This window comes from Xenopus laevis, chromosome 7L, assembly GCF_017654675.1.
Source record: "Xenopus laevis strain J_2021 chromosome 7L, Xenopus_laevis_v10.1, whole genome shotgun sequence".
In the NCBI taxonomy this organism is placed as follows: domain Eukaryota; kingdom Metazoa; phylum Chordata; class Amphibia; order Anura; family Pipidae; genus Xenopus; species Xenopus laevis.
In genome coordinates, this window is record NC_054383.1 from 61,438,387 (window position 1) to 61,451,159 (window position 12,773).

Here is a 12,773-nt window from a genome sequence, read left to right on the forward strand (position 1 = left end):
CACATTTCCCCTCTCCTCCAACCCCCCCTCCTTCCTGAACTGTGTGCAGAGAGAATAGTGGTAAAAACGTCAGCTTTTTTACTCAATCTGTGTTGGTTTGTTCTTCTTGTTTCTCCCACTGTGACTCTATTTACTCTTTCCTTGCTGTCATTAGCCATTCTGATTTTTAAGCTCTTAAAGTGTAATATTTATTTTAATATGTGTGCTGAAGTCATTGTATTATCTATGAATCTGCCACTGTGCCATCTTACTATGAGTTCTGGGGTATTTATACATGAAATGTCCTCTGTGAAATTCAGCTATTAGTCTGGGGTATTTATACATGAGATTTACTCTGTGCCATTCAACTATTAGTCTGTGGGTATCTTATACATGTAATTTCCTCTGTGCCATTCAGCAATTAGTCTGGGGGCATCTTATACATGATATTGCCTCCATGGCATTCTGCTATTAGTCTGGGGGTATTTATACATGAAATTCCTATTGTGCCATTCAGCTATTAGTCTGGGGGTATTTATACATGGTATTTATAAATAAAGTAGCCATTATGCTGTGAATTCTTGGGGATTTATAAATTATGTAACCATTCTGCTAGGAGTTATAGGGGTATTTATACATGGAATATCTACTGTGCCATCTTGCTTTCTGGGGGGGGGGGTATACAGAAAATACAGGGTTAAAGATCTTGGTACAAAATGAATCCAGAAAATGGTACAATCTTGAAGTCGGGAATACATTTTTTTAATTAAATTTGAGAAGCTATAGAAAGGGTTTGTTCGCCTTCCTTTGTGTCAGTTAGACCGGTTTAACTTATGGAAAAAAGGCTAGACATGTGTCTTTTTTTCAACCTAATTACTATGTTTATATAGTGGATAATGTACCCTCCTACTGTAATTTATAAAGATATTATGTTACCGAGGAGTTATGGGACCATATAAAAGCACGAGGCCTATGGCCGAATGCTTTTATACAGGTCACATAACTCTGAGATGACTTCTTATATCTTTATACACATAGCAGGGGGTACATATGCATTATAATCTACATTTTCTAGGTGCAGTGTCTTGATTCCTAAAGATGTCTGGCGTTGTTTTATGAACTATAAAATTAGTTTTGCTTCTGTCCCACTTGGTGTTCTATAGTACCTGTAGTTGAATCCTAGTTTTTTCTACCCGTGCCTTCTTGCCTGCCATGGGTAACATCATAGTAGAAAGGCCAGGAAAGGAGGGAGATTGAAGGTGGGAGGGGGAACAAGAGTTGAGAGAGAGGTTATGCAAAAACTGGGAGGGACAAGGAGGGGGGGCAAGAACAGAGAGAGAGACCATGCAGGTAGCGAAACATGAGACGGGGTGTGAGAGAGATAATGCGAAGAGGAAAGGGAGAGCAGTAAGGCATCATAAGATGAGGGAGTGGATGTGCGGGGGGGGGGGAGCGAGACATGAGACTGAAGCAATTAGGGGCGGTATCTGAGGAGTCAGAAAGTTTCCATTCCTAGGGGATAGAGGGCTGAGTTTTGTTTGCTTCTGTGAGACCCCCTCAATCCCAGCCTATCCCTCCTGTGCCCAGGAACAACCTCGGCACTGATCATTCCCCCGTTAACTTGTTTTTTGAAGCACAAGCCTTTCTGCTGCTGCTCTTAGAGAGCCTTCCCTGCCTGCGTTGCCATTTGTTTCCTATAAGATTTATTTGGCCAAATGCAAAGTCCATTGGCTGCTGATATATATACAGTATATTCCCCTCCATGCATTAGAAGAAACAGCAGCAGGGCTACAGCAATCACTCAGCACTAAACAAGCGGCGCTGCTCCTAACAGGAGGGGGAGGGGAATTAGCACCATATAAGGTCAAAACCGCACCTTCTTAGATATCACCGGCTGACAGTGCGCTCCCCTGGCTGGGCTTAGAGTTTTGGATCTCGTGAAAGGAAAAGCGCTCAGTGCTGCATAAATAAGATTTAATTCTGGCAGTCAGATGGAAGGGGGGCAAGAGTGGAGGTAGAGCTGCAGTGCTGACCCAAATAAACTGCGTGTTTTGACGTCAGAACGCGCCGTTTATATAGTGAATAAAGTACCCCCTATTGTAAAATATAAGGATATATTAAGTTACCGAGGAGTTTCATGACCATATAAAAGTACGAGGCCGAAGGCCGAGTGCTTTTATACAGGTCGTGGAACTCCGAGGTGACTTCTAATATCCTCATATTTTACAACTGGGGGTACTTTATTTATTATAATAAGTTTCAGTGAGTCATGTGACAGAAATTACATCATTACGCACCATTTATAACTGATGACATCAGAACTCACTGTTTATAAGGATATAATTTACAAGATATTCATGACTTTTGTGTATTATATAATATTAATAATTAATTATAAAATATAAGGATATTATAAGTTACCGAGGAGTTTCATGACCATATAAAAACACGAGGCTGAAGGCCGAGTTTTTTTATACAGGTCATGGAACTCTATATTATGTTCTTGGGAGATTAGAACCTACTGCTCCTTTCTATGTCCTTTGAGTACTTCACAGTCTCTGCATGTAATGTACTTTAGGTGCCAGAATCTTTCCCCCATAATGTGCTTGTAGTGCCAGCATTCACAGCTGCTGCCCCCATTTTTTTCTGAAAATTCTGTTAAAGTACATGGGAAAGTGGGTGGAGTCTAAAGGGAGTGGCCACATTTGCACCGCCTATGCCAATCATCCTTTCCCCCCCAGCCAAAACCATCTTCTGCTGCCTATGGGAGTGATATTAGCATCCTTCAGCAGCTCCCCGACACCTCTGCTGAAGGATTCAGTTGTGTAAACTGTTATGAGCTCTATGGACACTGCTGGTACTGTCCTAAATTTTAGCAAATTGGTGGCTTCAGGCATTTTTCAGCCAGCTAAAAAACACTGTAGCAAAACTGCCCCATGTGTCATTAGTCTCAATTAGTGTGTACCGTAAAGGATATATAGATAAATACACACAGTATGCACTTGGAAATAATGGTACACTGGCTTCTATGAACAATAACTCCAGATCCTAAATACATTATACAGTGAGGGGGGAGAGGTAGTGACACCCAAAATACATTAAATACAATGAGAGACAATGATTTCTGAATCCCCAGACCCCTAACCCTTCTAAAAAGCAGGTTATCTGAAGGCTGGAGAAGATTTCAGCATTGTAGAGATAAGAATGAAGTCAGAAATAGTCTGCATTCCTAAATACAAGTGGCAAATGCCCTTGTGGTAGAGAGTAGCACCCAAGCAGGAGAGACCATGATTTGCTATTATACAGCTTGTGTATTGACAGTACATTGAGTAGGAGAAACAATAGCATATCTCAAAGCATTTCAATTGTGTAGTGCTAGCTCCTTCTGAAAACTCAGAATCAGGTACAATGCACTGAGATGGCTGCCTGCAACACCAATATAACAGCTAAACAAAAAAAATTAAATGGTAGGGTGAATTATTTGCAAAATAAACAGTGTCATTTATAAATAAAAAGTAAACCATAAAAATAATGACCGAAACCCCATGTAATTAGAGAGACAGAATATTCTACGAAATGTTTCTTTGTAGCTTAGCATAAGACGTATCAGGATGGGGTGTTTTTAGCTATTCTGTAATATGTTGTTCCATTTTTTTTATTTTTTAGTTGAGAATGCTTTCTCAACCACAGAGAGTGCCCCCACGCCTACATTGTACAGATACAGGCCTGGCTACAGTGGAGGAAGTGTTCCCCAGCCTGGATCAAAGGTGATTGTTCATCATATCTCAACTTTTAGTTTATTCAGGCTTCAGATTGAGGGGCCTATTTCTCATGTTGTGTAAAAATATTTACACTTGAAATTCAGTGTAAAAAGTGGTGTAAAATACACTGTTTTGTAAATTCACTTATAAAATGTTATGCCCTAAACCATTGAAGACGATGGAAAAATGTATACAGCAAGCAAATTGATGCAGTAAAAAGCACTGTTTTCCCCACCAGAAACTCTTTTTTTAAGCAGATGTAGCTTTTTTTTTTATGCAGAAAACATTTACGTTGAAAATTATACCCATAAATACTGTTTTTTTAAAACAAAGATGGCAATCCGATGGTGATTTGTGGTTTATTTGGTTGCAATTGGTTTACACAACATAATAAATAGGCCCCAAAGTGTAGGTTGCATGTTATTTTGAAAAAACTTTCACAGACTGTCTGCTTTTCTTTTAATATGGTATATAATGAAAATTTCACTTACCTTCATGACGTAAATTCCTTTTCTTCTAATCCTAACATGTCTATACAAATGGGCAGTCTTGTCCCTCCCAGACTAGGAGGTAGGACCTATCACATAGCAAGCTAATCAAAATTAATCATGACCTATAAGACCACTTGTCTTCCTCCTCACTAGTGTTATACATTTGCCATAGCAGTACAGTAACCAAAATGAATAACTTGGGATGGGAAACCCTATACTGACATGTCAGAACTATAAGAAATGGAATTTACACCACGATTGTTAAGTGAAATTCTCCTTTTGTTCTGTGTCCCTCCATGTCCGTACATATGGGATCTACCAAGCCACGTCCCAAAAACAAACAAAGCGTGGGAATAACCAATCCTATATAATAAAGTTCAAGTGTCTCTGCGTCCAGTCCCTGTGTCCGTGGGATTGCGCTACTGCGCATGTGCCCCACGGACATCTACCCAGATGAGAAAGAAACATCACACAGAGCCTTTTAAAGCACTTAGGTGCCAGTAACGGATAGAAGAGTGCAGAGGACGGAGGGGTTGTTTTGTATGTGACTTATAGAAGGAAACAACAGCTGCTTTTACTCAAATTCCTATACATTGTTGCTTTGCCCCCTTCCCTGTGGTGACACGCAGTGCGCTTATCGCAAACTACCTTTCTATTCAGACAACCCGAAAATACGCACGGAGGACTACACGTCCCGTGCAGCCACGCAACCATAGCGGAAGTGACGTTTGGGGGCTCTCCTTCCTTTCGCGCCGGTTGCTGTGGTGTGTGGCGGCTCCATGTGCGCAGCTGCTTCTTAGCCTCGGTCAGTGCCACAGTCCCGCGCCTCTGCCGCTCCCACACGCACAAACATGGACCCCAACATCCTGATCGAGGCCCTGCGGGGCACCATGGACCCGGCCCTGCGGGAGGCGGCCGAGAGACAACTCAACGAGGTGAGAGTGGGGCCTGGACCGGCCTGTCTGACACTTCCCCGGGCCTGTCTGACACTGGAACCCACAGTTCTTATCCCTTCTCTGTGTGGCAATAGGAATGTGTGGGAAACACTTATGTCTTCTTTTCCAACTGCCCCCAAATAACGTCTGTTCCCTCCCCTGTCTGTCACACTGCCCCCCAATAATATCTATTATATCCCTGTCACATTGCCCCCCAATAATATTTATTATATCCCTGTCACATTGCCCCCCAATAATATCTATTATATCCCTGTCACACTGCCCCCCAATAATATCTATTATATGTCTGTATATCCCTGTCACACTGCCCCCCAATAATATCTATTATATGTCTGTATATCCCTGTCACACTTCTCCCCAATAATATCTATTATATCCCTGTCACACTGCCCCCCAATAATATCTATTATATCCCTGTCACATTGCCCCCCAATAATATCTATTATATGTCTGTATATCCCTGTCACATTGCCCCCCAATAATATCTATTATATCCCTGTCACACTGCCCCCCAATAATATCTATTATATGTCTGTATATCCCTGTCACACTGCCCCCAATAATATCTATTATATCCCTGTCACACTGCCCCCCAATAATATCTATTATATGTCTGTATATCCCTGTCACACTGCCCCCCCAATAATATTTATTATATGTCTGTATATCCCTGTCACACTGCCCCCCAATAATATCTATTATATGTCTGTCACACTGCCCCCCAATAATATCGATTATATCCCAGTCACACTGCACCCCAATAATATCTATTATATGTCTGAATATCCCTGTCACACTGCCCCCCAATAATATCTATTATATCCCTGTCACACTGCCCCCCAATAATATCTATTATATGTCTGTATATTCCTGACACACTGCCCCCCAATAATATCTATTATATGTCTGTATATCCCTGTCACACTGCCCCCCAATAATACCTATTATATGTCTGTATATCCCTGACACACTGCCCCCAATAATCCTATCCTATATAATAAAGTTCAAGTGTCTCTGCGTCCAGTCCTTGTGTCCGTGGGATTGCGCTACTGCGCATGTGCCCCACGGACATCTACCCATATGAGAAAGAAACAGCACACAGAGCCTTTTAAAGCGCATGTGCCCCACGGACCTCTAGCGCCCGTTAATTTAACGGGCTTAATGTCTAGTATAAAAATAATACCAAACAAATGCTAAAGCGGCCCTGAGTAACAAGGCCAGCATCACATCAATACAACCGGGAAGCTAATATAATGTATATCCCCTGAAAAAGAAGACAAAACGCACACAAACGTTAATGACATGCCTTCGGACATGGTAAGTGACTGAGAACAAGAGCTACAAAAACCAACAACTAAATTACAGAGACAGTTACATGATGAAAATCAAGCATCACAGAGCAAGAATAGCCTTCTCCTGCTTAAAGGGTTCTCTTGCTGACTAAAGGGATACCCGCAATATGTCTACAGGACATAAAACCCCAGCAGGGGAAGAACCAAAATCCAGCAACTGTTAAAACAAAAGGCCCCCTAGGTCATAAAAAGTATCCAAAAATGTATATGCAGATCAGCATCTACTGCAACAGAGAAAGGAACAGAAAAAATAGCGCAGTATGTTTCAATATCACACCAACACCCAGTGTTCCGGTTTTTTTTTAGGTGTATTTCCCCTTTAAATTTCCACTGTTATTGGTAGATAGGTCATAACCAGAATGATGACACCGGCCATCTCGGAAATTAAAATACCCTAGAAACCACCAGTAGACCAAATTATCCACATCAGAAAACTGATGCATCTACCTCTAATGCTGGAGATATTTACCCTACCCTCTGCACTAGTCGTTGCTCCTACAAAATAAGATTTGGCACACACTAGGCTTAAGGTCAACTATCAGTCGGATATGTTGCTGCCCAAGCAAGCACATGGCGCCCAGGCGACAGTGCTAGAATAAATCCACAAAACAAAGGCCACTATAGCTCAAGCTGTGCAATGCTATAGCGCATGACAGGACTGATCCAAACCTGTGACCACACATTGAAACTACTGAACCAGCAAACTGCTGGTGTCATGATGAGAAATTAGGCACGCAAAAAGCTAATAGCCTGCAAACACTGCCAAGTGGCAATAATGCACAAACCACTGGCAAATGAGCCAGCCACCAATTCACACAAAAATGTACCACAGAAATACCACAGAAATAGGAAAACGACTGTGTCTTTACAGAAAACTCAGGCTCACAAATCTAAGACTTCTGATAACAACAATACAAAGATGTCAGAGGAACATAGGCACCCTACCAGATAACATGAGTTTAACTGCAGGCATACTCCAGTCAGAGCCTGAAGGAAGGCTGCTTGTTAAGAGCAGACTCATTGTAAGAAAGGAAGGATGTACCATACTGCGTCAGCAGTGCAAACCTCCTACCAATCCTGGAAGCACCTAATATAATAAAGAGCAAATGTGCACAGAGGACTAAGGTTCACAAATCCAAAATTTTAAATATTAAACAGCAAAATAGTAAGCAAAAAAATAAACAAAAAAATCAAGATTCACCAAAAGTGTGAGGAGGGAGATCCTACCTCCCTGACCAGTAGGACAAAAAAATACCACTGGTGAGGAGGAAATCAGGTGGTCTTATAGGTCATGATAAATTTTGATTGGCTATGTTATAGGTCCTACCTCCTAGTCTGGGAGGGACAATGCTGCCCATTTGTACTGAAATGAAGGGACACAGAAGGAAAAAATGGGTTCTTTCATACAGATAACTAAACATACATGTAAAATGCAGAATGCCTTATTTGCTTCCTTAATATGATCTACCTGCTATCTCTCCTAATCCTTCACTATTTGTATGCTGTGTTTATTATTTGTTTGGGATTCCACCGTACAAAATCTTTTTCCTTTCTTTTATGTTTAAGTTGTCTCGTGTAGAAAGTCTTCAGGACTCTTCAATTCCTACATCAGAGCAATCTCGCCCCTCAAGTTCTCGCTCTGAGCCAAGTCTTGATCCAGAGCTTCAACCTCTTCCTGCACGGTCTTCTAGTCTGCGTTCTGCTGTAGGAATTCCTGGTCCATTACCCTCCCTTCCTTCTGAAGGAACAACGTCTACCTCATATAAAAGTTTCAATCAAACACAAAATGGGAGTTTATCCTACCAGAGTTTGCTTAGTCCTTCTGATGAAACAGATCCTGAAACAACTGGATACTCCTCTCCATACCTATCCGCTCGAGAACGTCCCCGACCTGCATGCCCTCCTCCAATAGCCCCCCGCTATGGAAAACCTAGAATTAGCAATTACCGACCAGGAGATGCAGATGCAGCAACTCTTCCACTTTTGACACTAAGGTAAAACTGATTTGCATCCTCAAATGTTAAAGGAAAACTAAACCCTAAAAATATATATGGCTAGAAAAGCTGTATTTTATAATCGGTAAACCATAATGATTCAGGCTTGAATTTGTGCACAGGGGTCAGCATCTTGGATTTTGTTTCTCATTGTGCTCTGGGCAGATATTGAGAAGCTAAGCTTAGTGGTCATTGCAAATCTTCTAGCAGAAAATATGGTGCCAATTGCACTGTTTTCTGAGCTGCCATGTAATTTGAATCTGAAGTAATTAATAATGAGCCCTGTATTGTGTCTTTTATATTTTGTATATGTAGTATACCCTGAGTCAGTCACAGCGCATGCTCTGGTAACGGACAGCAGCATGGAGCATATGTTTTGGATCCACAGGTCTCCACTATTTCAAATGTACAGCATTTCTAGCCTAATTCCTTTTTAAGCTTTAGTTCTCCTTTAATTTAAATTCTAGCTAACTGAATTTCAAATATTTATTTTCTCATGCAATTTTTTTATTTTAGGGATGAGTCACCTGTGAAATCAACACATTCATGCACTAATGGCCAGACTGCTGTCTCTCCTCCAGTCAGCCCATCTCGTCAAAGTGGAGTAAAGACTGTATCTGGTGTTGGAGGCACCACATATGAGATATCTGTGTGAGTGTAAAAGCACTCCTAAGACACAAATGGTCACAAAGTGACAACTACCAGCGTGAGCATCAAAGCTGGCCAAGACTAGCACTTTTAGAAGTGCTCAGGTGAAGCTGCCTGTGGGGTCTGGGAATTTATTTTAGAATTTTTATAATTGCAACCCCTTTCTATTTTGATACCTGGTTCACCAAGTGTCAAGTGGTTTTAAAAGATTGTATCTGTCCAAAATAATGTATTTCTGGGGGTTCAATAATTATCATGTTGTACTGGCACAAAAGCATTTTACTGCTAAGGCAAATCAAGCTTTAATTTTGTGCTGCAATCAGTATACAACACAAAGAAGATTTCTACCTTATACTTGGACGATGGTGATATCTAATTAGTAGTTTTGGATAAAATTTAATTATCTTACATATTTGAAAGATAAAGGGGTTGTATAGTCAAAAATTAAAAACAAGGTACTAGGTTTTCCATTAAAAAAACTATATTCAATATACATTGATTTCAAAATCCAAACCTTTCTTATTTAAAAACAGTTTCTTACCTGCAATTTCCCCCTTCACTCCACTAGCTCTGGTTACCGAGCCCACAAATACTCCCACAGAGGGTGGCTAAAGATTTGTGTTTTCAGTAATCTGAGCTAATGCAGTAAATATTGAATTGCAGGCAAGACATCATATTTAAATTAAAAAAAAGTACAGATATTTAAATTAATGTATATTGAAAATAGGTTTCTTTTTTTGATGTAGAACCTGGGGCCATGATTTTTGACTTTAGAACCTATTTAAGGAGTTATCAGTTTTATGCATATTTTTTTTTTTCTTTATTAGGCGATACTTACTGGCAGAAATATATGTATGTTGTATATTTATCTGTTTTGTGTGTGTATAAATATATACTGACACACATGAAAAAAAAATATATACATATATATATATATATATATATATATATATATATATATATATATCGAGAGAGAGAGAACAGATGCTACATTTCCACTTCATTCAAAAAGAAAAGATTCTTTGTTTTATTTGTTAAAGAATTACAAATGTTCTTAGTCAAAACTACATTGCATGTGACTAAATGGTATGGCTAGTAATCCATTCCAGACTTAAATCTGTGTGATTCCTTCTTGACTCCAAAAGGACAATCAGACTAGTCTCTGGATCAATTTAGCCATTTCCTCACTTGCCAAAATGTTATCCAGTTTTTTTTTTTTTAAACTGTCAAATGTTTTTCTTTCATTTCTCTTGCTGTAAAAGACCCTTTTTGTACACCTTAAGATGGCTCCACCTTTATGCTAGAGGGAAGCCATTTAAACATTCCTAATTGAGCAGCCTTTCTAGTGCGAGAGAAAATTTGGCAAGCAGTACCCCAAAACAATGTATTTGTGAAATAAAAAAGTGATTATTACATTTTTAAAAAGCCTTTTTCTGTTCCATGCCCTAATCTGGTACTTCATAGAATACATTTGATCTGACATGGGTTTGTTCCACCCCTTATGATAAAGAATAGGCGTTTTGCACTGGGGCCCAACAGTTGTTGAGTTTACAATGTATACAGGAATTACTAAATTTGTTTTGCAGCCTTTCTTCGTGACTGAAACATCATGAATTAGTCGTATGAAAAAGTTTGGGAACCCCTCTTAATTCTTTGGAGTTTTGTTTCATTGGCTGAGCTTTCAAAGTGGAACTACAAAAAGGAAATGGTGCAACCAACCTGTATGAGCACTACTGAAGTGAAAACAATTTTATAGATCAAACATGAAAAAAGGAGGCCATACTCACAGTTCGCCTCAGTTTAAAGGTGCATGTACATAAATTAGAGACCTAAAATGTGAGTTCCTCCAAAAATGAATTAAGCGATAGTTTAAAAAGTACAAAAAGTTTAGTAGGACATATTAAGACAAGACCATGTCCTAATAAACTTTTTGTACTTTTTTTAATTAATTTAATTACTTTAATTAATCGCTTAATTAATTTTTGGAGGAACTCACATTTTTGGTCTCTACTTTATGAGCTTTCAAATTAGCAACTTCCTTTTAATATATAACATGCCTTATGGAAACAGTAGTATTTCAGCAGTGACATAAAGTTTATTGGATTAACAGAAAATATGCTATATACATCATAACAAAATTAGATAGGTGCATAAATTTGGGTACCCCAACAGAGATATTACCTCAATACTTAGTTTCGCCTCGTTTTGCAAATGTAATAGCCTCTAGAAGCCTCCTATAGCTTTTGATGAGTGTCTGGATTCTGTGTGGCGGTATTTTTGACCATTCGTCCATACAAAATCTCTCCAGTTCGTGCGTTTGTAGTTTTCCAAGTGTGTTTAGGGTCATTGTCTTGTTGGAATATCCAATCCCTGCGTAACTTCAACTTTTTGGCTGATGCTTGAACATTATCCTGAAGAATTTGTTGATATTGGGTTAAATTCATCCGACCCTCGACTTTAACAAGGGTCCCAGTCCCTGAACTAGCCACACAGCCCCACAGCATGATGGAACCTCCACCAAATTTGACAGTAGGTAGCAGGTGTTTTTCTTGGAATGCACTGTTCTACTTCCGCTATGCAAAGCGCTTTTTGTTATGACCTAATGACTTAATTTTTGTCTCATCAGTCCAAAGTAATTTGTTCCAAAATGACTTTGGCTAGTCTAAATGAGCTTTTACATACAACAAATGACTCTGTTTGTGGTGTGAGTGCAGAAAGGGCTTCTTTCTCATCACCCTGCCATACAGATGTTCTTTGTGCAAATTGCGCTGAATTGTAGAACGATGTACAGATATACCATCTTTGGAGGTTATCTTTAGCTTGTCTGTAACCATTGTCACAATCCTCCGCAAATGCTGCTCCTGTATTTTTTGGCCTGCCAGACCTGGGTTTTACAGCAACTGTGCCTATGGCCTTTCATTTCCTGATTACAATCCTTACAGTTGAAACTGACAGTTTGAACCTCCGAGATAACTTTTTGTAGCCTTCCCCTAAACCATGATAGGGAACAATCTTTGTTTTCAGATCTTTTGAGGGTTGTTTTGAGGATCCCATGCTGTCACTCTTCAGAGGAGAGTTAAACAGAAGCACAACTTGCAACTGGCCACTTTAAATACCTTTTCTCATGATTGGACACACCTGCCTATGAAGTTCAAGGCTTAATGAGCTAATCCAACCAATTTGGTGCTGCCAGTAATCAGTATTGAGCAGTTGCATGCATTCAAATTAGCAAAATTATAAGGGTTCCCAAATTTTGAAATAATTTGAAACCCAAAACCGGTTTTTCACATTTGATTTAATTTCATACTGCTTCACTAAAAATCTTTGTTCAGAAACACCCCAGTACTCAGAACTTCCTGGGAAATGAAAGACATAACACTGTTATCTTTTTTTGTTGAAAGTGGAGTAAATGATTATGCAGGCTGAGAGGGGTTCCCAAACTTTTTCATATGACTGTATATAATACAGGCACACATTTGATTTTTGAACATTATTCCTATGCCATATTAAATGGTTATGAGTTAGGCAAAGTTCAACATGAAATTAAAAAAGTACCTATTCAACATGCATTCGACATTAAAATGATCAAATA

At 39.5% G+C, this 12,773-nt stretch overlaps 1 protein-coding gene across 9 annotated transcripts in view; it reads left to right on the plus strand.

Annotated features, from left to right (window-relative positions):
* The window catches only part of zdhhc5.L (zinc finger, DHHC-type containing 5 L homeolog), a 199,932-nt gene extending 189,333 nt beyond the window's left edge, over positions 1–10,599 (plus strand). For all 9 annotated transcript variants that reach the window (XM_041569019.1, XM_018225554.2, XM_018225553.2 and 6 more), the window contains 3 exons: positions 3,646–3,746; positions 8,106–8,533; positions 9,050–10,599. In XM_041569019.1, the coding sequence (XP_041424953.1) occupies positions 3,646–3,746; positions 8,106–8,533; positions 9,050–9,188 (668 nt within the window). In that variant the 3' untranslated portion in view covers positions 9,189–10,599. The remainder of the gene's footprint in view (positions 1–3,645; positions 3,747–8,105; positions 8,534–9,049) is intronic.
* Positions 10,600–12,773: the final 2,174 nt, after the last annotated feature.